The sequence below is a fragment of the Bombina bombina genome, chromosome 6 (assembly GCF_027579735.1).
Source record: "Bombina bombina isolate aBomBom1 chromosome 6, aBomBom1.pri, whole genome shotgun sequence".
NCBI lineage: Eukaryota > Metazoa > Chordata > Amphibia > Anura > Bombinatoridae > Bombina > Bombina bombina.
The window spans coordinates 705896570-705922796 of NC_069504.1; the positions used below are offsets into that span (position 1 = coordinate 705896570).

Here is a 26227-nt window from a genome sequence, read left to right on the forward strand (position 1 = left end):
GCGTCCACTAAGACGTCGGAAATGACAAATTTGCGTCATCGAACGTACCTTCTTGCATAAAAAATCGCGCCAAGAATAACGCAATAAACTTTTGCATTTTGCGCCCTCGCGAGCCTAATTTTGCCCGCGAAATTGAATGAAAAAGCAGTCAATTGAAAAAAGACTATAACCCAGGTAAGAAAAATATTTTCCTAAATATGTTTTAACCCAAATATGAAACTGACAGTCTGCAAAAGGAAATATACATAAACCTGATTAATGGCAAATATAAGTACAATACATATATTTAGAACTTTATATTAATGCATAAAGTGCCAAACCATAGCTGAGAGTGTCTTAAGTAATGAAAACATACTTACCGAAAGACACCCATCCACATATAGCAGATAGCCAAACCAGTACTGAAACAGTTATCAGTAGAGGTAATGGAATATGAGAGTATATCATCGATCTGAATAAGGGAGGTAGGAGATGAATCTCTACGACCGATAACAGAGAACCTATGAAATAGATATCCCGCAAGGAAAACCATTGCATTCAATAGGTGATACTCCCTTCACATCCCTCTGACATTCACTGTACTCTGAGAGGAATCTGGCTTCAAAATGCTGAGAAGCGCATATCAACGTAGAAATCTTAGCACAAACTTACTTCACCACCTCCATAGGAGGCAAAGTTTGTAAAAACTGAATTGTGGGTGTGGTGAGGGGGTGTATTTATATGCATTTTGAGGTTTGGGAAACTTTGCTCCTCCTGGTAGGATTGTATATCACATACGTCACTAGCTCATGGACTCTTGCCAATTACATGAAACATAATTTTTATTGAGGTAGAAACACAAGACTTTACAGGCAAATTGAATATCATCCAATGACATATGAAGGCATCAGCTAGTACATACATAAATCACTGGAATGATAGTGTAATCAGAGCTAGAAAACGGCAAGTGTCCTGCTTAAAAATACATAACTGCAATGGATAGAACTCATAACTATACAGAGGGTATACAAAAGATTATGACCTCCCTCTCATCTAATAGTTCCAGGGTGCAATAAAAGAGATAAAAAAAAACAGAAAGCAATAGCTCACAATAGTATAGACTTGTGCATTGTGTGTATTGCCGAAACAAAATAAAATAGAATAAAAGCCCCAACTTTAAAAAAATAAATAAAAATTCTCTGCATATAGCAAACAAAGCATACAGAGACTTGTTAATAGTTCTTTTGTCAGGTATTAAATACAGACTCAGCCACTGTGCATCATTAGAAAAATGTCCCATATATAGAAGCAGGTCTGTCAAATGCTATTAGTTAGTTGTGATACAGCTAACTACCTACCCCACACCCAATACTACTGAAACAGCTGTGTTGGAGAGTATATATAATTGTCCAATATCTCCGATTAGCAGCGATAGAGTCCTATCCCTGGTAGCGGTGCGTTACCTCATTGCTAATCAGTACCTGACCCAAAGAAGCAGCGGGAACAGCGGTGTACACATATACAATGCGTCCGGCTGGTGGAGCGTTCTGTCACTTTATATCTTCAGAGCAGTGCAGCTCATACTTGCTGCATGACTGCTCTGCTCCGCCCACAGCCCTCCTGCCTCTATGAATGCCCGCACGTGGGTTACATACGGCACACCAGTTATATAATGTAAAGCATATTTTAAATACATTTTAAATTATAATTACTCAGAAAAAAAGGCTTTCCTTTGCCCAAGTCGCCCAGACTAATTTTATAGTCATCCCGGATGACTGGACGACTGCATTTTTCAGGCCCTCATGGGAGTTATCACCATTTTGATCAATCAAACTCTGAGGAAAGTGCAACCTAAACTCTGCTTATAACTACCTGTATTCTCCATTATATTCTTCCGCTCAGGTTAAACAGCATTTTAAATGCTGTTGCAGGTAATTGTCATTTTTACAGCAATTACCTGCATCTTACAGGAGCATTGAAAGGGCAGACTCTCCTCTTTCAAATAAGGGGATACTGGCTTACTCTCTCTAACTCCCTGTTCTCTGCTCCTTTGTGACATCACCACATGCACCCGTGGGGATGTCAGAAGGCCTTGCAGGAAGAGGCAGCTACAGAGAAGAAGACTCTAGTCTCCTTCCCTGGATGCAGTGTGGCGAGTCCCTGGGATCTGGGTCAACCACCAACGATGATGACATTTAGTTACTGTATCATGCAAATCTAAGGGGTAAAATAATTAAACATCTAATTTAAGGGTCAGTTCCAATCTTTCTAAAAATCTTGTTCAATATAAGAAAAAAAGGCTCATCCAACTTTTTTTTTAAATTAAAACAATGACAATCTTTCCAAATCAAACACAGCCAATATTGACAACCATTAATTGCTGTTGATCACCAAAAGACCAAAATGATTTAATGGAGTAAATGAAGTCAGTGTGTGTATGTTACAATTGGATAGAGTGGTAAATGTTAATGTAAATGCCATTTAAATATGGGCATGATGGGTATACTAGGCATGCTTGCTCAATAATGTTTACTGTATAGACTTTTAATATTTAAAAAAATTCTCAATCATTGATCGAGAAAAGTGGCTGCTACTTCTATCATCTTCTATATCAAGATTTTAACAGTTTTGATACTGTAAATTTTGAAAATGCTAAGTTACTATTCACAAAAGTTCGGAACCTCACTATACATAACAAGTTTTCTATTTGCTGAATTTCTAATACAGTGAGAAGATGGCAACACTAGGCAGAAGTGATTTTTCAGAACACAATTTTTGGGACTTCTGTTTAATGTAAAAATGCAAAATATATTGGTTGCCAATGAACAAGACAGAACATTTTTTTTCTAGGTGTTTTGGTTGTCTTGCAGATATCATTAGCTGTATGAGATATGTATATATCTAGTATTGGTCAACAAATCTGTTCAAAATGAGAGAGTGAGAGAAAATATGAATGAATGGATCTGTCTGTGCCATCGTTCAAGATGGAAACGATAAGGTCTATTCTGCCCTTAGTTCAAGAGGGACAGTTCATGACTACGATAGACTTGAAGGATGCATACCTTCATGTACCAATACACAAGGATCACTTCAAGTTCTTAAGATTTGCTTTTCTGGGCCAGCACTTCCAGTTTGTAGCTCTTCCTTTTGGTCAGGCTACTGCTCCAAGAGTCTTTACAAAGGTTCTGGGGGCTCTGCTCACGGTGGTGAGATCCAGAGGTATTGCAGTAGCGCAAATTACTTAAAGTTGTCTTGCCCTCCACACCTCCTTAAGGCCGTATGTGGCCTGGTGTATGGAGGTGATTGGGCTCATGGTGTCCAGCATAGATATCATTCTATTTACAAGGTTCCATCTCAGACCTCTTCAGTTGTGCATGCTGAGGCAATGGAATGGCGATCACTTGGATCTATCCCAACAGATTTCTCTGGACAACCGGTCGAGAGAATCACTCTCTTGGTGGCTCTGCCCAGATCACCTGTCCCAGGGGACATCCTTCTTGAGAGCATCCTGGGAGATTGTGACTACGGACGCAAGTCTATCAGGATAGGGAGCTTTTTGGGGTGCCAGGAAGGCACAGGGCCAGAGGACTTGAGAGGAATCTCTTCTCCCGATCAACATTCTGGAACTTCGTGCGATCTTCAATGCTCTGAAGGCTTGGCCCCTTCTGGGTTTGTCCCAGTTTATCAGATTTCATCGGACAACATTACCTCGGTGACTTACATCAACCTTAAGGGGGGAACGAGAAGCTCCCTAGCCATGAGGGAAGTATCTCAGATCCTGGACTGGGCGGATGTCCACCACTGCTCGCTGTCAGAGATCCACATTCCGGGTGTGGACAACTGGGAAGCGGACTTTCTCAGCAGACAATCGTTTCATCCGGGGAAATGGTCTCTTCATCCCGAGGTGTTTGCAGAGATTTGCAACAGATGGGGGACTATGGAGATAGATCTTATGGTGTCCAGACTCAATACCAAGCTACCCAGATACAGGTCACAGTCCAGGGATCACCAGGCAGACCTGATAGATGCCTTAGTAGTGCCCTGGGGGTTCAACCTAGTTTACATTTTTCCACCGTTACCACTTCTACCTCGGGTAGTGGCCCGCATCAAGCAGGAGCAAGCCTTGAATATTCTAATTGCTCCATCGTGGCCGTGAAGGATGTGGTTTGCGGACCTGGTGGAGATGTCATCATCTCCTCCACGGAGGTTACCTTGTTGCAGAGATCTGCTGGAAAAGGGTCCCTTTGTTCATCAAAATCTAGATTCTCTGAGGCTGACTGCGTGGAGATTGAACGCTTAGTCCTAGCCAAGAGAGGGTTTTCTGAGAGAGGGATTGATACTCTCATTCAAGCTAGAAAGCCGGTCACCCGTCGCATCTATCATAAGGTGTGGAGAACCTACTAATTCTGGTGTGAAGAATGTCGATTCCCCTGGCATAAGGTTAAGTTGTCCAGGATTCTTTCTTTTCTCTAAGATGGTTTGGAGAAGGGACTGGCCGCTAGTTCCTTAAAGGGACAGATTTTGTCTCTTTCTGTGTTCATACACATGAGGCTTGCTGAGCTTCCTGCTATTCAGTCTTTTGTTCAGGCTCTGTCTAGAATCAGACCTGTGTTTAGACATTCCATTCCTCCTTGGAGTTTAAATTTGGTTCTTAAGGTTTTGCAGAGAGCTCCGTTTGAGCCCATGCATTCGGTTGACATTAAGTTACTGTCTTGGAAGGTTCTTTTTCTACTGGCTATTGCTTTGGCTCACAGAGTCTCTGAGAAAGCGGCCTTGCAATGTGAGCCTCACCTAGTTTTTCATGCTGATAAGGCTGTTCTTCACACTGGGTTGGGGTTTCTCCCTAAGGTGGTGTCTGATTGCAACATCAATCAGGAGATCGTTGTTCCTTCCTTGTGTCCTAATCCTTCTTCCTCGAGGGAACGATTACTTCATAATTTGGATGTGGTTCGTCCTTGAAATTCTATCTTCAGGCTACGAAGGAATTTAGACAGACTTCAGCATTGTTTGTTGTCTATTCTGGGGAGCTCAAGGGGCAGAAGGCTTCTTCCATTTCCCTATCTTTTTGGTTCAGGAGCATTATCCTCTTAGCATATGAAACAGCAAAAAATAAGAGTATTACGGCTCATTCAACTAGAGCAGTGGCTTCTTCTTGGGCCTTCAAGAACAAGGCCTCTATGGAGCAGATTTGTGGGGCAGCTACGTGGTCCTCCTTACATACTTTTTCAAAGTTTTACAACTTTTACGTTTTTGCTTCGGCTGAGCAGCTTTTGGGAGAAAGGTTTTGCAGGCTGTGGTGCCCTCTGAATAGGGTCCGCCTCTTTTTTACCCTGTTAGAAAAAGACAATAGATAGAGTCACCAATGGTGCAGATCAATGGTGGATCTTATAAACTTATGACAAGAGATGAACACAGGGTACTCACATGTATAAAAGGCAATCAATTATGCCTATAGAGACAGGCTGGATTTCTACAGCAGTCCAGCTAGCTGATCCAGGATAGCTCCAAAATACAGGGGGTCATCAAACCCAAACTGTATACCAACAGGGTATGAGGGCAGGATACTGGGGTTAGGGATTCTCACCCTAAGAGTAGCGTAGCAATCGACCATACACAGCACATAGAGTTGGTAAAGTTAAAAACAAATTTATTTAAAAAGTTATAAAAATATACCACTCATATTAGTACCAATAAAAGTTATGGCTTGTGGAGAAACAGTGCGACGCGTTTCTCAGTTAAACTGTTTCCTCAGGCATGTTTCTCATCTGTTATTTACATCCTTATATAGGGCTACGCTACTAACAACCCCATTGACCAACCCCCAACAATTAAGACAGGCAGGACCAATCAGAACCCGTCATTTGTGCACACCCACCCTGCTGCAATATTATTGTAGTAAAAATATGGCCAATATAGTGTTTTAATAAAGTATATAAGTCTCACCAACATGTGTCTCACAAATGTATATAAAATCCGTATTTCAGTTATGATCTTGTAATTCCTTTAACTTAAAAACATGTCATTAACACTGATTGTAAATGCTGCAACCTGATAGGTCTAAAGTTACATCAATCAACTGTTCTCAGAGGGGACCGTCTACGGGGCCAACTGATAGGTATAAACAAGTGGTCCAATTGGTCCTAATGTAAAGTGACGATAAATACGTCACCTATGTCAATAAACAAAGACATATGTTGAGCATTTAACACCCCATATCTACAATCGCGTAATTGTTGTGCAAGAATCATAGTAGGCGGCCAATTCTCTCCTACATTCACTATAAACTGATCTGATATATGATGTGATGTGATATATATCTATCACTATTATTATTTTCATATGGATATCACCAGTTTATTATTCATACATTGTATATTTATTATTTTGCCACCTGTTACCACTTGGGCGGTTTTAAACATTACAGATTTAGGTCACGAGGCCAGATTCAACAATAGTTCATATATCACATCAATTTATAGTGAATGTAGGAGAGAATTGGCCGCCTACTATGATTCTTGCACAACGATTACGTGATTGTAGATATGGGGTGTTAAATGCTCAACATATGTCTTTGTTTATTTACATGGGTGACGTATTTATCGTCACTTTACATTAGGACCAATTGGACCACTTGTTTAGACTAAGGAAGGCCCTCACAACAGTATATGCCTTTGCATTGGCCCGATCACGGGTGTTGTCCTGTAATATGATTTCTATTGGCCGCCAGACTACAGCGGCATAAGAAGTTATCGGTCGGGTAGTCGTAAATAGCCCCACATCTGGTGCCTTCTGAAATCAGTAGATTGACATATGTTTATACCTATCAGTTGGCCCCGTAGACGGTCCCCTCTGAGAACAGTTGATTGACGTAACTTTAGACCTATCAGGTTGCAGCATTTACAATCAGTATTAATTACATGTTTTTAAGTTAAAGGAATTACAAGATCATAACTGAAATACGGATTTTATATACATTTGTGAGACACATGTTGGTGAGACTTATATACTTTATTAAAACACTATATTGGCCATATTTTTACTACAATAATATTGCAGCAGGGTGGGTGTGCACAAATGATGGGTTCTGATTGGTCCTGCCTGTCTTAATTGTTGGGGGTTGGTCAATGGGGTTGTTAGTAGCGTAGCCCTATATAAGGATGTAAATAACAGATGAGAAACATGCCTGAGGAAACAGTTTAACTGAGAAACGCGTCACACTGTTTCTCCACAAGCCATAACTTTTATTGGCACTAACATGAGTGGTATATTTTTATAACTTTTTAAATAAATTTGTTTTTAACTTTACCAACTCTATGTGCTGTGTATGGTCTATTGCTATGCTACTCTTAGGGTGAGAATCCCTAACCCCAGTATCCTGTCCTCATACCCTGTTGGTATACAGTTTGGGTTTGATGACCCCCTCTATTTTGGAGCTATCCTGGATCAGCTAGCTGGACTGCTGTAGAAATCCAGTCTGTCTCTATAGGCATAATTGATTGCCTTTTATACATGTGAGTACCCTGTGTTCATCTCTTGTCAGAAGTTTATAAGATCCACCATTGATCTGCACCATTGGCGCCTCTATCTATTGTCTTTTTCTAACAGATTGCCTTTCATTGGATGTCGTTAGAGAGCTGCCTCTGGATAAGCTAGCTGGACTGCTGTAGAAATCCAGCCTATCTCTATGGGCATAATTGATTGCCTTTTATACAAGTGAGTACCCTGTGTTCGTCCTGCATCAGCAGCATATAAGATTCACCATTGATCTGCACCATTGGCGCCTCTTTCCATTGTGTTTTTTTCTCTTTTTTTACCCTCCCGTTTTCATTCAGTGTCCTCTCGAGCTTGGATATATGTAAGGAATGAAGCCGTGGACTCTCCTCATATTAAGATGGAAAACATAAATTATGCTTACCAGATAATTTCCTTTCCATCTGTATGGGGAGAGTCCACGGCCCCCGCCCATTTTCTCTGTTGGGCAGACCTAGATTGTGTTTGTTCTTCTGGCACCATTTATACCCTGATATTTCTTCTACTGTTCCTTGTTCCCTCGGGAGAATGACTGGGGGATGAGGGGAGTGGGGGAGGTATTTAATCCTTTGGCTGGGGTGTCTTTGCCTCCTCCTGGTGGACTGGTTCTGTATTCCCACAAGTAAGGAATCAAGCCGTGGACTCTCCTCATACAGATTGAAAGGAAATGATCTGGTAAGCATAATTTATGTTTTTTCTCTTTATCAATTCCCTTTAGGTGCTGAATTGGATAAGTGCAAAATGGCCCCCAAAAAAACTGTTGAAAGTATTGAGAAAATGGCAAATTAATGTCAATGTTGTCCATGCGTTGTATGGGTGACTTCTGAAATCCAATTTAATCTTTTTCCAATACAGAAATGGTTTTATTGTTTACATTGTGATTGTTTCTATGTCACAAATGTGTATCAAGAGCAAAAAAAAAAAAACAGACGATTCTCAGTCTATTCTTTGCTTTTAATACATAATTATGTCTAGCATTTTTATGTCCCGTTAAAATCTCATTGACTAAATTCATATTTTTTTCACATGTTGGAAAGGAGATGATCATCTAATGGCAAACAGGAATACTTTCACCAGTGTTTTTTAATGACACAGGAGGAGTCTTACACAATTTGATCACTGACTTTAATTTTGTAGCGTGAAAATGCTCATCTATAGTGTGATCTGAGGTATAGGCTCCAAATAGTGTGTCCCAATGCCTCATTGAGCTCTGCATGCAGGTACCTTTACTACCACTATACAGCAGAATTTTCTTATCATGTACTTGTAACCCAGGGGTGCGATGGCCATATTACTCTTTTCTTTCATCAGTTTAAGATTAAAAAAACAACCATCTGTAAAAATGTGATGCAACTGCAACCAGCCCTCCAAGTAAACATAAATCTAAATGTGGCCCCTTAGGTAAAAAAAGTTTATGCTCCTGCCCTTACGTGAGCATTACTCAGAGATGAGCTTTTTCTTCTTAATGTATAGCTTTTCTGCCCCAGAATAACCCACCATACAAACACAGACTCAGAAGTGAGATACTTTTAAAGTGCATTTATTATACAATAGTTTTTTGGTCACATTAATTGGCCATTAATTCATATAAAGTGATTGCCCTGAGCAATATTGTGGCACATAATGGATTTAATCATATTGGGCTCAGTAGCAATATCTACATAAATATAAAAACAGGCATGAATCCTGGATTCTTGGAATGTTTGTCTCAGTCCATTGGTCGGTCTATAGAAGTGTCATTGGCTGTGAGCGCATGCTGCACGTCACACCTCAAATTCTCCTGACCAATAGGGCATAGTAGAAGTGGTATATATCAATGTATATTAGCAACAACAATAACAAAAATCCTGCAAAAATATATCTAACACAAAGAATTCATTTTTGGCATCATTGGTTTGTGATGTTTTGCCAGTGATATTTTGTATCTATTATCCTGTAATACTGTTATGCCTGACAGATTTTAAAGTTGCAAAATGCGTTAGCTACCTTTATTGTCTTCTGAACTAATATTTTATTATCTATATTTATGGAGTATTTTTCACTCCATACTTTTTTTATTAAGTTTAAATTATTACAGTTCAGTGTGGCTTCCTTGTTGCTTTTTTACCTTCTCAGTCGCTCTACTTGTCAGTATTACTCTGTGTCTTTAGTTGAGTTGTCATTTGGTTTTATGTGTCTGACAATCAAGTGGTTGGAGGCTTTCTATGCCTACATGTCATTGTTATACATATTATGTATTCCTTTCATCAGAGATACGCAACTCAGTTATTTCAGAATTAAAGGGACACTGAACCCAAATTTTTCAGATAGAGCATGCAATTTTAAGCAACTTTCTAATTTACTTCTATTATCAATTTTAATTTGTTCTCTTGCTATCTTTATTTGAAAAAGAAGGCATCTCAGCTAAGGAGCCAGCAAATGTTTGCTTCAGGACCATTAACAGCACTTGTTTATTGGTGCTGACCAATCAGCAAGGACAACGCAGGTTGTTCACCAAAAATGGGCCGCCATCTAAACTTACATTCTTGCTTTTCAAATAAACATACCAAGAGAATGAAGAAAATTTGATAATAGGAGTAAATTAGAAAGTTGCTTAAAAATGCATGCTCTATGTGAATCACGAAAGAAACTTTTTGAGTACAGTGTCTCTTTAATATCTAGACAGTATTTTACCAGCTTGGCAGCATAAGTTAATATGAATTAAGGCACTATTATGGCTATTTTATGATTGAGGTCATCTGTTTATAATATTATAAAAAGTTGACATTAGATCAATTATCCTCGAGCATTAATCTTGTGACACCCTTGACTATATGTCTACTACCCTGAGGATGGACATGAAAGGTCCAGCATGGATCTGTTTCTGAAGGTCTTGTCCATCAAGGGTTGTGAGCTGTGAAACTATTTGCAATAGGGATTACTGTTTCACAGAGGGTACGTATAGGAGTCCCTAGGACAGGACACAGAAAGGTTTTTTTATTATTATTATTACAAATAATATTAAGAATATTATGCAACTTTTTTAAATATTTTATAACAGCCTCTCCAAGATCTGCCATTAATTTTTTCCAGTCCTAGTTATTATCAAAGGCACCTTTATAATAGCATTTAATGACATACTAGTGGTTCCTAACACCCTGGTTGTGATTAAGTGCTCTAGAACAATGGTAGGAACATTTCTGGTTAGAGAATAAGTTATTAATAAATTACTATAGCTGGTATTATTTTTATTCCACCATTAGTGACAATCAAACCCTGATTGCAAATTAAATAGTCTTAACCTGAGCACAAGCAGTCATGAAAAATAGTTAATCACCTGTATTGTACTAAAAAAAGACCTGCAACATACATTTAAAGGAACATTAAAACAAGAATAGTATGCATAAGAAAGAACATTATTTAAACATGTTAAAATATTGCACAAAAACAAAAGGTTAGGTTAAAGCAGTTTTAAATTGATTTTGAAACCTACAGGAAGTGCATGTTTGTGCTCATCTCATCCTAAGGGACAGACATTTCACAGGCTAATAAGACCACCTCCAGTTGACACACCCCATAAGCATAAAAATATATTTTTAAAAAACATCATTATAAAAAGGGGGAGGCAGAGAGTGGCTATAATGAGAAGGTATTTTGTGGAGTAAAATAGAAGAAATATTTTTTTTTTCTGGGGTTAAAATGGTAAAATCTTTCCTCCTCCAGAGGGCAGGGTGGAGCTCAGAGGAAGCCTATTAGGGCCACATGTGGATCCCTGGTCATCAGTTAACCATTGCTGCTCTGTAATTTTCAGTCACCACATCATAGAGATACACAGCTTAGCAGGTACATTAGCTAGTTACTAGTGTGGGATTAATAAGCCTCCACTTTAAGTGGGCATGCAGGGCTGTTTATGAATGGGTCATTATTTATAATGTGCCCCGTAAGGGTTGCTGTGTATGCCAGGCTGTCTGATACCTAGCTCCGCCCACTAGGTATATTCCCCTCTGTGAACCTCATTCATTTTAGTTCTGAGTCTGCTCCTGGCTGGAACACAAACCCTTTTCACCTAGGCCCGATGTTAAAAGCATTGTGACAATAGTGTTTTTTTTTTTTATAAAGGAATCCATATTGTGACTGAGATTGCCTGTGAAATGTTAGAAAGGGCTGAAAGCAGTCTCACCGTGGGCCTGATATTCAAAGTTTCGCCGGCATGGATAGAAATCACGCATGCGAGTGTGTGTCACGTTAGTATGAATTAAGTTTGTAATCCTTATGACCCACATGAAACTCCAGAATGTTGCACACACTGGACCAGGTTACGAGTGGAGAGCAATAATTTGCATGCAAGTGATAAGGGGTTTATCTCGAGGTTTTACACTCGTCGGGTTTACCACTGGTATTACGAATTGAAATTAAATGTAATCGCTTGAGTCCTAGCGCGATTTATGCTTGAATGATTACTGCAACTTCAGAGCTCTGGTTAACTGTTTCGCAAAACAAAAAAGTGTCACAAAACACATCAAAATACATTACAATGTACAGTGACTCATAACTCATAATAACACCATCTAATACAAATTATTTAAAAAAATACTGCACACAAACATTATAAGGGCTTAAAGATTTGAGGTCTTAAGTGTTAGAAATAAAAACAGGCAAAGGGCTTTAACACTGAGATACATACATATACATGTCTAAAGGTGTACAGTATATGTATATATCTATATATACATATGTATTTATATGTGTATAAATGTATTTACTGACATATAAACACATAAATACATATGCATATTATAGTACATATAATACATATATAAGTGCATTGGAGCCCTTTGCAGTAGATGAAAACATGAAAAATTATATTTATGCAGTATTCATATTTAATAACAGTTTTAACTATGTATTTACATTAAATATTTCACATTCCAGTATTTCTAAATAGCTAGATTTAAAATAGATATTCCTGTATATATCTATAACTATATATAATTATATATATATATAACTATATATATATATATATATATATATATATATATATATATATTGTACCAAAAAAACATCAGCTATATGTAGAAATATGTATTTATGAATAAATAGAACATATTATGTTATGTAAAGAACAATGGACTGTGAAATATTCATATTTTCATGTCGGGTTAGCGCACATGACAATATGTGATCGGGTTTGCGCTAGATCGGGGTGTTAGTTTTTCTTTCCCACTTTTATTTTTCCATTCACTTCTAAAGGAGAATATGTGAACGAGCATGTGATATTCTAAGTTCAGCTTTTTGCCCTCGTTGGGTTAGCATGCAAGCGAAAACAGTTTACTTTCAACTCGTAATACGAGCCCAACCCAACAAGTGTATAAAGTTTACTTCTAGCTTAATTAACGCCCGAGCAACAGCATTAATTAGCGCTCCACTTGTAATCTGGCCCATTTTTTTTAGGCTCCTCCTATTTGCTCTTTCACTATATGAGTATGCAGAGTGATGTATATGTAAACAATGTGACCTGGCTATTGGAGTACATAGAATGCCCTCTACATTTTGATTAGGAGATTGCATATTAAAAGGACAATGTAGTAAAATAAATTCTGCAATTCATATGAAAGAGCAATATATAAGCATGTTGATTTTTTTGTCTCAAAGACTTTAATTCAAAAGTTATTTAAAAGTAACTTTATTATGCCTGTATCAGATGTGAACTTCCTATTAATTACTAATTGGCTAATAGGCACTTCCTATTAATGCTCAGTCAACATTAGCAGAAAGTACTTCTCAACCAATGAGCACTAACAGGAATCACCTATCAGCCAATGAATAAGAATGCTTATCAGCCAATCAAATTACCAGATAATAATAGTAATTTACATTTAAAAAGCTTTTATTTCACATCCACATGTTTAGATGCCCCACTTTCATATGAAGGCAGATCATTTTAAAGTACTTTCTCTCTTCAAGGAGGTTGGCTGGTGGCGGTGTGCAAGGCGCAATGTGGTGGCTGCAAAGTGCTTGAAAGGCTCTGTAGTTGTGTTATGGGGAACTTGTAAGAAATGGTTTCTGTTATATTTAGTAGAGTTCTTGGGATGGGGAAATGTTTGTAACAATTGGGCAGGTAGTGCTGGTAAATGTGCTAGTGGTAGGTTGCCATTGTGCTTAGGGAAGGTTTAGTCTTGCAGATGGAATGTGTAAACAGGTACTTAGGTACCAGGGCAGAATCTCAGCTATCTTTAACTCTCCGTCTAAGTACAAAGTCAAAATTAGCAGATGTGTTCATGGCGTAATATACATTTGCAGAGTCTGGGATGGTCAATTCTGTTAGGAAAAAAAAAAGTTTTAATACATCTATAGATAAGAAATACAACAAATACACAAAATATCGCAATTAGAAGAAATGCCACAAATTTATAAAAACAATATATTTTTCATAACATGTAGGAAATACTCAGGAGGTGATTTCTTATAGATTCATATAAATAGTGCATTAACAAAACTTGCATTTCACTTATTGCAACCTAAACATTAATTATGTGCATAACATTAATATTAATAAACCTAGTAACAATATTGTTCTCAATTACACCCACCACATAAGGATTAAATGTCTTACCTCTGCCTTCAGACAATAACTGAACTAGTTGGAAGTCATCAGGCCGACATGATTCTATATTGTGTTTATGCAAAGACCTCTGTATAACAACACGGGATTTATCTTGACTGGTGAGCTGCGCAAGATAGAGATTAGAAAACAATGAAAATACAGAACCTGGAAAGTGTCATACCTCTTTTTTTATTAAAAGAGATATTGAGAGTACATTAACAAAGAATACCAAAGTATGAAAGCAAATTTAATGAGAAAAGTAAATTGGAAAGTTAAAAATGGCATGCCCTCTTTAAATCCTGAAAGTTTAATTTTGACTTGACTGTCCCTTTAAATGCTTGATAGAAATGACTATAGGAGTGGACCCATAATACAATGTAAATGAATATACAGGAAGAGAAAACCGAATTATGTGACTAAGAATACATACAGAGCAGAAGATTGATCAGGACTAGAGGACACATCATATGGTAAAATAGAACGTAACATTTATGTTATATTTTATGTTTGTTTTACTACTTGTTCTTATTATGATTACACAACTACTACATACTGGTAATTTTTATGTAAATTTTATAATTGTTTCATTTTTGTTAAATGTTTAAAATCTAATGTAAAAATGTATAACTCATATATATATATATATATATATATATATATATATATATATATATATATATAGTAAAATAGGAAGCAGGTGGGAGATAGGAACTGTACAACCCATAGTGTTCTGTAAGTACAGAACTGTACAACCCATAGTGTGCTGTAAGTATAGAACTGTTTTGCTACACCATACAGTATGGAGTATGGAAAGATTTGTAAAATAATTAAAAAGAGTCTTCCAATCCTGGAGAGTGACGAAAAATTAAATAGAGTTCTGGAGGGAGGTTGCAAATTTGTGTCACGTAAAGCAAAGACTCTGAGAAACATATTATCACCCTCTATGCTACCCAGAGTTGTAAATGATACATGGTTACAAAAACGTAAGGGGTGTTACAAATGTAATGCCTCACGATGCAAAACATGCTCGCACATAGTTCAGGGTAACACCTGCAGATCAGAAGCACTAGGCAAGACAAGTGACATAAGATATTTCATAAACTGCAATAGTACACACGTAATTTATCTATTGACTTGTCAGGGATGCAATATTCAATATGTGGGACGTACTAAACGGTCCTTGAAGGACCGGGTCATGGAACATCTTAGGTCCATAGAGGACCCTGACTCAAGGACGCCCATTGCCAAACATTTTAGAAATTTTCACAATTCTGATAAATCTTTGTTGAAAGTACAGGGCATAGACTTTATACCAAGACATCCCCAGGGTGGAGATAGGGAAAAGAAACTTGATGAAAGAGAGGTTTTTTGGATTCTGCATTTAAAAACTAGGGTACCTACGGGTTTGAATTCCAGAATGGATGTAAATATGTTTATTCAACGTTGACCAATCGACTATAATGTATAGCTAAGGGAAAAGGAGTGTTCTTATATGCATAATACTATTTAATTAATGTATTATGAACCCTTTTGTCTCTAAATATGATTTACATTACAAATTAGGATTAGGTCTTGATGTCCAGTTTAGATATATACTTATACTTTAACTTGAGTTTATCACATTTTTTGTTTTACAGCATTAATATTTCATTATTACTTTATGTAAAGAAAAACAACAGTATATATGGTTTATATTAAATTGTGACACTGTGAATTAAATATATATTGCAATGTATACATATATGCTCACATTTTTGTAATAGGTTCCACATAGAGAGGCTATATAGGTTAGAATTTTTTGTTTGTGACAGGAACTTCAGGGGTTAATGAGATGTGTTTTAATTGATATTATGTCATTGGACAGAAATCTGTATATTAAGAGCACCTACACCACCTGTTCTCTATCAGTGAACAAGTGCCCCAGAGGCATGAAACGCGTATGATGTCACAGGAGGTGTTGTTCCCCCTGTTCCAGTTCATGTTTTGTTTTTACCATGTTGCTGTATGAGGATCTTGCTTTTATTTTTCACTAAATAAAGACTGGCTTTTTACCTATCCCTGGTGTGCCGAGGAGTTTCCTTGTTCTTCTCTATGTGCAACGTCTGGACAGAGACGTAATCCCTACGTGCACCCGCAGTGGCCGAGGAGCAGGACACGTGGTAACGCAGAAGAACGCCGTGAGAAAGAGTTGATTGGAGCATCCTACCCTTACTTGCTGTGTTCCGGTGTCGTTCTCTGTTCCGGGTAAGTGGCTCATCAACCAATGCTTGCGATAGCATTTTACACAAATTGATAGTGTTATTCTCACGAGCGCATTACATAGCGTTACCTGAAGATTGCTCTTTTTTACATGTTTGGGCCTAACGGAGTGGTAGATCAGCCTTTCAACTTTGACTTCCTATACCACGATACTGGTGACTGGTAATCAGCATATATTAACCTCTTCATTGTGGAACTGTAATTTCAAGATACATCTTTTCCGGATACTTGGATATCCTAGTATGTATATATATCCATGGACTATCTAATACCAATAACGCCTTAATGGAGCACATTGTGGATAGTCTGTACAGCCACAATATAACTACTATGATGGACTGTGCAATATAGACTTCATTATAACAATTTTCTCTTTTTCCCTTTTAACTTTCCACTTGAATCATGGACAATGGGCTCATAGTAATACGCTTGGAGTTTTTTTGTTAGATACATAAATTGCAGTCTTAAATCTTAACTACATGCACGGTTGACAGCACACATGAATCATTGGTAACCATTTGAGAGTTTGTTTACTATATTCTGTGTTTTTTACCCACTAAATTCCTTGGCGATAATATTTGAATATTTGGATATCGTCATTTATCTAACAGAAAGTATATTTAGGCTCATGTTTCGCTGGTGTTTATTAATTAATCTCCTTACTAAGTGTTTTATGACGGATGGACCTCAATTAACATATAGGGTTAATCATCCTTCCTAAGCAGATTGATTTCAATATATGCATCTGCTAGTATTTTATGGTTATTTGATTTATTAACTATTGTGGTATAAATTGGATACATGACATAATATTTGACTAATTCACAAGTATGATATATTAGGTGCCTACTTATATTATCTATCAATTTTGATGCTTGTTTTAATTGACTGGGCACTCTATATATATATCAGCAAAAAATTTACTGAACAACTATTGTATTTCCAGCCACAGTACAACAGATATGAATTTTTGCTTCTATAAATATTTCACAATACTATTGTGGTGACTACTGTGGTTTAATATAGACGCTATATATCTATTTTAAGTGTTATTTTTGTCTATACCTATCCATATATCATGGAAACACAAGAAGCACAAGGTTTTGTTTTTGAGGATCTTACACAAACATTAGATCCTTCAGCAGACACATTACAGTCTTGGTTAGATGATGTTCAACATGATCTAGAGAGCTTATTTGTACAAATGGATAGTTTAAGAAAGACAGATATTAGACTAGAACTGGACATTAAGACCTTCCTTATCTACCAACAGAGAGAACATATCCCTAGGGGACTTAGAATTAAAAAATTTCCATCATTCCATGTTACATGCTCTAAGTTCATAGAGGAATGGAATACAGCTCTTTCCACATGTTCACAAACACTAATTACAATTTTGATTAACTATAAAAAACAACAGAGGCTAACACTGATTAAACAAATGCAAGACTTACAAATTGAACTAAAACAGGTACAAACAGACCCTGAACTTGGTCTTTACGATACCCAATTTAAAGAAAATATGCAGAAATTTCGGAGAGAATTATGGGAATTTAAGGCACAAAAAATTAACAGAGATAAAATGGACTACGATACTGAAAATGTTTACTCATGGTCCCAAAAAGGATCAGTCTCTGTTAACAACAATAAGAGTAGAAAACTCAGATATAAAAAATCCAAACAGAATAAAAAGGTAACTTTTAGTGATACAGAGTATGACTACGATACATCAGACAGTGATTCTGCAGGATACACACATGATGCTTCAGAACAGTTATCAGTACTCAATACACCTATTGTTCCCCAATTAGCATTGTCAAAAAACGGATTAGGCCCACCTCACTCAATTCTAAAACCGTTACATCCAAAAGAACACGTAGAGGGGGCCAAAACAGATACCGTCGTAGACACAGAAAAAACAAAACGATACCCACAGAGAGTAAGGAGGAAACAAACACACAGATATCTGCAAAAGAAGTGATTAATTTATCTAACTATAATCTTAGTCATGAAGAAGAGAGGGTATTGTCACGAGGACTTAGTTTTTCTCCGTCCTGTCATTTCAATCTGTTTCAGACCATTTTAGACTTAAACAAATTTGTGAGATTGCTCACCCTTAAAAAACACTTTCTAAAAGATGAGTCTGAGACAGAGCTATTATCGGACGGGGAAAACAATGTTTCTCATAAACAACCTCTCAACGACTCTGGGAGTGGTTTGACATTTCAAGATAAATGCTGTATACAGGACATGGAAGATTTACAACTGTTAGATACTGATGGTACTAGACATGGTCCATCTGTACAAGATATAAATATATCTAGATTAAAAAATAAAAGTACCTTTTATCCAGTACAAACGAGAGGTAATTCGTTGGATATTTTTCAACAAACCATTGAAAACCAACTTATTAAACTTGACAGTGATTTAAAAAATCCTCCCTCCACCACTACACACAGTACCAAACATTCCAACAAAAATTTCACTGTATCCGACAATAAAGCATTGAAACAATTAACTTCAAATAAAAATCTTGTATTTCGAGAGTCCGATAAGGGTGGAAACCTAGTAGTCCTAAATAGGCAAGATTATGTCCTGGAAGCCTCCCGTCAATTATCAGATCGCAATACATATTGTACTTTGGCCACCAATCCTACGGCAGCATACAAGAGTTTATTGAGGGAAATAGTGAGATACGGCATGGACAATGGTATTATTTCGGCCAATATGTCAGAATATCTGATTCCGGAGTGGCCGGTAACTGCCGTATTTCACTATTTCCCCAAAATACATAAAGATCCCCTAAATCCCCCAGGGCGCCCCATTGTAGCGGGGATAGGGTCCCTTAACGAACCACTATCTGAATTAGTGGACATATATTTGCAGCCTCTAGTTTTAGCACTACCAAGCTATATTCAAGATACCACATCTTTCATTCGACAAATACAAGAGATTTCATGGAAATCCAGCTATACTCTTATGTCTATGGACGTTTCTTCATTATATACGTCAATACCTCATGATAAAGGTTTGGAGGCATTAGAGTTTTTTCTAAGATATAGATCTAACTATGATGAGGCCACGATATCCTTTTTGTTGCAAGCCACGGAATACTTGCTGACTCACAACTTTTTTCTTTTCGAAGGACGTTTCTATCTCCAAAGATGTGGAACGGCCATGGGCGCCAAGTTTGCGCCATCCTACGCCAACCTATTTTTAGGTTGGTGGGAGCTCTTCCACATCTTTGGAGATACAAACCCTTTTAGGCAATCTATTATTTACTATGGTCGCTACATAGACGACCTGGTATTTATCTGGGATGGAGATAATGAGTCTATTCACTCTTTTCATCAATATGTGTCAAGTAATAGGTTAAATCTCATTTTTACAATAGAATCCAGTGCAGATTCTTTAAATTTTTTGGATGTGACCATTAGACCAATAGATGAAGAAATTCAGGTTGAACTATACCGTAAGCCCACGTCGGGTAACAGTATCCTCAAATATGACTCTTGCCATCCATCACATCTCCTTGCCTCCATCCCCAAAAGCCAACTCATTCGGGTGAAACGGAACTGTACTGATCCGAAAACCTATGAAGAGCATGCTGCAGACACCGTGAAGCGACTAAAATCACGAGGATATCCAAAAAATATTTTGACTCAAGCAAAAATTGAAATAGATCAGGTCCCCAGGTCAGAACTTCTCACTTATAAAAAAGATAGAAGGGGCACAAGGGAGAGTAATGAGAAATCTTTTACCTCCGTACCCATTTTTGCTACACCATACAGTATGGAGTATGGAAAGATTTGTAAAATAATTAAAAAGAGTCTTCCAATCCTGGAGAGTGACGAAAAATTAAATAGAGTTCTGGAGGGAGGTTGCAAATTTGTGTCACGTAAAGCAAAGACTCTGAGAAACATATTATCACCCTCTATGCTACCCAGAGTTGTAAATGATACATGGTTACAAAAACGTAAGGGGTGTTACAAATGTAATGCCTCACGATGCAAAACATGCTCGCACATAGTTCAGGGTAACACCTGCAGATCAGAAGCACTAGGCAAGACAAGTGACATAAGATATTTCATAAACTGCAATAGTACACACGTAATTTATCTATTGACTTGTCAGGGATGCAATATTCAATATGTGGGACGTACTAAACGGTCCTTGAAGGACCGGGTCATGGAACATCTTAGGTCCATAGAGGACCCTGACTCAAGGACGCCCATTGCCAAACATTTTAGAAATTTTCACAATTCTGATAAATCTTTGTTGAAAGTACAGGGCATAGACTTTATACCAAGACATCCCCGGGGTGGAGATAGGGAAAAGAAACTTGATGAAAGAGAGGTTTTTTGGATTCTGCATTTAAAAACTAGGGTACCTACGGGTTTGAATTCCAGAATGGATGTAAATATGTTTATTCAACGTTGACCAATCGACTATAATGTATAGCTAAGGGAAAAGGAGTGTTCTTATATGCATAATACTATTTAATTAATGTATTATGAACCCTTTTGTCTCTAAATATGATTTACATTACAAATTAGGATTAGGTCTTGATGTCCAGTTTAGATATATACTTATACTTTAACTTGAGTTTATCACATTTTTTGTTTTACAGCATTAATATTTCATTATTACTTTATGTAAAGAAAAACAACAGTATATATGGTTTATATTAAATTGTGACACTGTGAATTAAATATATATTGCAATGTATACATATATGCTCACATTTTTGTAATAGGTTCCACATAGAGAGGCTATATAGGTTAGAATTTTTTGTTTGTGACAGGAACTTCAGGGGTTAATGAGATGTGTTTTAATTGATATTATGTCATTGGACAGAAATCTGTATATTAAGAGCACCTACACCACCTGTTCTCTATCAGTGAACAAGTGCCCCAGAGGCATGAAACGCGTATGATGTCACAGGAGGTGTTGTTCCCCCTGTTCCAGTTCATGTTTTGTTTTTACCATGTTGCTGTATGAGGATCTTGCTTTTATTTTTCACTAAATAAAGACTGGCTTTTTACCTATCCCTGGTGTGCCGAGGAGTTTCCTTGTTCTTCTCTATATATATATATATATATATATAGTAAAATAGGAAGCAGGTGGGAGATAGGAACTGTACAACCCATAGTGTTCTGTAAGTACAGAACTGTACAACCCATAGTGTGCTGTAAGTATAGAACTGTACAACCCATAGTGTGCTGTAAGTACAGAACTGTACAACCCATAGTGTGCTGTAAGTATAGAACTGTACAACCCACAGTGTGCTGTAAGTACAGAACTGTACAACGCATAGTGTGCTGTAAGTATAGAACTGTACAACCCATAGTGTGCTGTAAGTACAGAACTGTACAACCCATAGTGTGCTGTAAGTATAGAACTGTACAACCTATAGTGTGCTGTAAGTATAGAACTGTACAACCTATAGTGTGCTGTAAGTATAGAACTGTACAACCTATAGTGTGCTGTAGGTGTAGAACTGTACAACCTATAGTGTCCTGTAAGTATAGAACTGTACAACCCATAGTGTGCTGTAAGTATAGAACTGTACAACCTATAGTGTGCTGTAAGTATAGAACTGTACAGCCCATAGTGTGCTGTAAGTACTGAACTGTACAACCCATAGTGTGCTGTAAGTACAGAACTGTACAACCCATAGTGTGCTGTAAGTATAGAACTGTACAACCCACAGTGTGCTGTAAGTACAGAACTGTACAACCTATAGTGTTCTGTAAGTACAGAACTGTACAACCCATAGTGTGCTGTAAGTATAGAACTGTACAACCTATAGTGTGCTGTAAGTATAGAACTGTACAACCCATAGTGTGCTGTAAGTACTGAACTGTACAACCCATAGTGTGCTGTAAGTACAGAACTCTACAACCCATAGTGTGCTGTAAGTATAGAACTGTACAACCCATAGTGTGCTGTAAGTACAGAACTGTACAACCTATAGTGTTCTGTAAGTACAGAACTGTACAACCCATAGTGTGCTGTAAGTATAGAACTGTACAACCTATAGTGTGCTGTAAGTATAGAACTGTACAACCCATAGTGTGCTGTAAGTACTGAACTGTACAACCCATAGTGTGCTGTAAGTACAGAACTGTACAACCCATAGTGTGCTGTAAGTATAGAACTGTACAACCCATAGTGTGCTGTAAGTACAGAACTGTACAACCTATAGTGTTCTGTAAGTACAGAACTGTACAACCCATAGTGTGCTGTAAGTAAAGAACTGTAGTGTACAACCCATAGTGTGCTGTTAAGTATAGAACTGTACAACCTATAGTGTGCTGTACGTATAGAACTGTACAACCCATAGTGTGCTGTAAGTACAAAACTCTACAACCCATAGTGTACTGTAAGTACAGAACTGTACAACCCATAGTGTGCTGTAAGTATAGAACTGTACAACCCATAGTGTGCTGTAAGTATAGAACTGTACAACCCATAGTGTGCTGTAAGTACAGAACTGTACAACCCATAGTGTGCTGTAAGTACAGAACTGTACAACCCATAGTGTGCTGTAAGTACAGAACTGTACAACCCATAGTGTGCTGTAAGTACAGAACTTTACAACCCATAGTGTGTTGTAAGTACAGAACTGTACAACCCATAGTGTGCTGTAAGTACAGAACTGTACAACCCATAGTGTGCTGTAAGTATAGAAGTGTACAACCCATAGTGTACTGTAAGTATAGAACTGTACAACCCATAGTGTGCTGTAAGCACTGAACTGTACAACCCATAGTGTGCTGTAAGTATAGAACTGTACAACCCAGTGTGCTGTAAGTACAGAACTGTACAACCCATAGTGTGCTGTAAGTACAGAACTGTACAACCAATAGTGTGCTGTAAGTACAGAACTGTACAACCCATAGTGTGCTGTAAGTACAGAACTGTACAACCCATAGTGTGCTGTAAGTATAGAACTGTACAACCCATAGTGTGCTGTAAGTACAGAACTGTACAACCCATAGTGTGCTGTAAGTACAGAACTGTACAACCCATAGTGTGCTGTAAGTACAGAACTGTACAACCCAAAGGGGCCAATTTATTATGATGCGGGCAGACATGATCCGCTGTAGCGGATCATATCCACCCGACATCGCTAAATCCTGACAGCATACGCTGTCGACATTTAACATTGCACAAGCATTTCTAGTGAATTAAGATTTAGGGACATATTTATCAAGCTCCGTATGGAGCTTGATGCCCCGTGTTTATGCTCGCCGGAAAGAGAAGTTATGAAGCAGCGGTCTAAAGACCGCTGCTCCATAACCTGTCCACCTGCTCTGAGGGGGCAGACAGAAATCAACCCGATCTAATACGATCAGTTTAATTGACACCCCCTGCTAGCAGCCGATTGGCCACGAATCTGCAGGGGGCGGCATTGCTTCAACAGCTGACAAGACTGCTGGTGCAATGATAAATACAGACAGCGTATGCTGTCAGCATTTATCAATGTGCAGCGGACATTATCTGCTATATCGAATCATGTCCGCTCGCAGCATCATAAATAGGCCGTTTATTCTACTTTCCTATAGTCTTTAAGGGACATCAAAGTCAAAACTAAAATGTAAAAAAAACGTATCCGCTTGTGAGTATGGTTTCAATTTATTTTTTACTTCAATAATTAATTAAACTATGTCCAAGAAAACATAACATAGATTTTGAGGGCAGATAAAACCATAGGCACAACATGTCTGCCCAATATTCCCTTGGGGGGGTTAAACACAAAGAGTTACATGGTCACTAGTGCTAAAATTCAAGCATGTCACTTTTCCAATATAATTACCCTTTTAAATATTTTAGACCAAATAGTCAGCATCACTTTGATGTGAGTTTATAGACTGCTTTGTGTATGTACATTGGGATAGATTATAAGTGGAGTCAAACGATGCAGTGTGCGTTATCTTTTGTACAACCTCACACAAAGGATAATGCACAATATGGTATTAAAAGTGAGTGGTTAAATATTTTAACCAAATTATCAATGTGCCCAAAACTTTTTTAGTGCACCCTATACTTTTAATGGAGATTGCAGGGCGTGCTATTAGCACATTGCACTTGTATTAAAAGTTCTTTCTTTTTCTTTCATGATTACGAAAGAGAATACAATTTTAAACAACTTTCCAATTTTCTTATTTTATCTAATTTGCTTTGTTCCTTTGATATCCTTTGCTGAAAAGCATATCTAGGTAGGCCCGGGAGCTGGTAAATAGTGTCTTTCCAGTGTGTTCAGCTAGCACCCAGTAGTGCATTGTTGCTTCTTCAAGCAAAGACATCAAGAGCATGACGCAAAATTGGTAATAGAAATAAATTGGGAAATGTTTTTTTATTTTATTTTTCAAATGTATGCTTTAACTGTATCATGAAAAAAAATATTGAGTTTCATGTCTCATTAAGTGTTGCGCTCAAGCACAATACAAAACACTGCTGTAAAATGTAGTGATTTTTAATATCCCATCACTAAATAACTATAAAGCAATTAGGATAGAGAAATGAGTAACAAATACAGTACAAAGGATTCAGAAATATCAGTCAATACATTGCTCATGTACACAGTGGAGGCTCCTCCATAGGAGCACAGACGCATGTGAACCCCTGAGAGAGAGAAAAAAAACCAAGAAAAAAAACAAACCTTTTTGGCTGAATAAAAATAACTTTTCCAATAGCCTCCCTATTGCTGAAATTATATTTATTCAGCCAAAAAGGTTCCAATCCAGTTTTGTTAGAAGTAAAAATTGCTTTTTTTTTTTTTAATCACACTTCACGGGCGATAGATAGAAGTATAGGCTTCAAGCCCTCTGCACTTATTTCTAAGTGCCTGCAGCACCGCCCCCAACCAAGCCCTATACCTTCTTAATCGCACAGCTTTTGATGTGCGAGTGAGAAGAACCAGCCTTCACTGTCGCACTGACGAGGCTCCTCCTCCCACATGTGCGTGATGACGCATACCCCTCAACTGTCTGATGGTTTTCAGTCTGAGGGCTGATATTAAATATTTATTATTAGCACAAGATTAGGAGCAGGGGCAGAGGTTGTCCAGGGTCCGTAGCTCAGCCGATGTCACTGGGGCAGGCGCTCCTCTGAAACGTATAGAGTTATGACACTGACCCTGGTGCTGACAGCGTTTGGATGCAGAGAGAAGCAGAGAATATGCCAATCATACCAGTGTTGGAAACAAGGTGTCGTGACTAAAGTTTGGGACTCGGTTAATAACATAACACAGATGGCATGCTCTATTATAGTCAGGAGAATGTAGGAGTAAACAACGTTAGAGGGGGCTGTAAATAAAGTGTTCTGCTGTGCAGGACAGGACATAAAGGCTCCTAGCTCACAGCAGAACTTTTTTTTAAACTTTTTGCTCCTGTTAGAAATAATTGTTATGCTGTGTGCATTCATTAGCATGGTGTTCTCTGCTTTCCTCCTCGTTTTCTCCTCAATTAAAAATGTTTTTACTTATCTGTTTTCATGGGTCAGCATCCCATAGTTTTATATATATATATAGATTAATCAAAATGGTAGAAGTACTCCTAGTGAAGCTATTAGGCCCAAGCTGGCCTGTAATGCCCTGGGTGCACTCCAAGGTGACTACAGAATAATAGAAAAAAGGGAGTCAGTCACAGGGTCTTGAATCCAAAATACTAGTGTATTTATTGACGTTTCGGGGTCGCCCCGTTTTCAAAATAAGCATACAGAAATGACAAACACTTATACACCTATATACCCCTACTAATCAAGCATCACCCGTCGGCAATCACGGCCGCAACACTTATACACCTATATACAATTAGCAATTAAAAAGACTATTGTATCATGAATACTCCACAAGATTAGTATTTT

General features: G+C 37.7%; 1 protein-coding gene across 1 annotated transcript in view; it reads right to left on the reverse strand.

The window, feature by feature from the left end:
• Positions 1-12552: 12552 nt before the first annotated feature.
• The window catches only part of RGL3 (ral guanine nucleotide dissociation stimulator like 3), a 114833-nt gene continuing 101158 nt past the window's right edge, over positions 12553-26227 (reverse strand). The window contains exons 18-19 of the mRNA XM_053717854.1: positions 14105-14219; positions 12553-13809 (exon numbers count right to left, since the gene is read on the reverse strand). Coding sequence (XP_053573829.1) covers positions 13715-13809; positions 14105-14219 — 210 coding nt within the window. The 3' untranslated portion in view covers positions 12553-13714. The remainder of the gene's footprint in view (positions 13810-14104; positions 14220-26227) is intronic.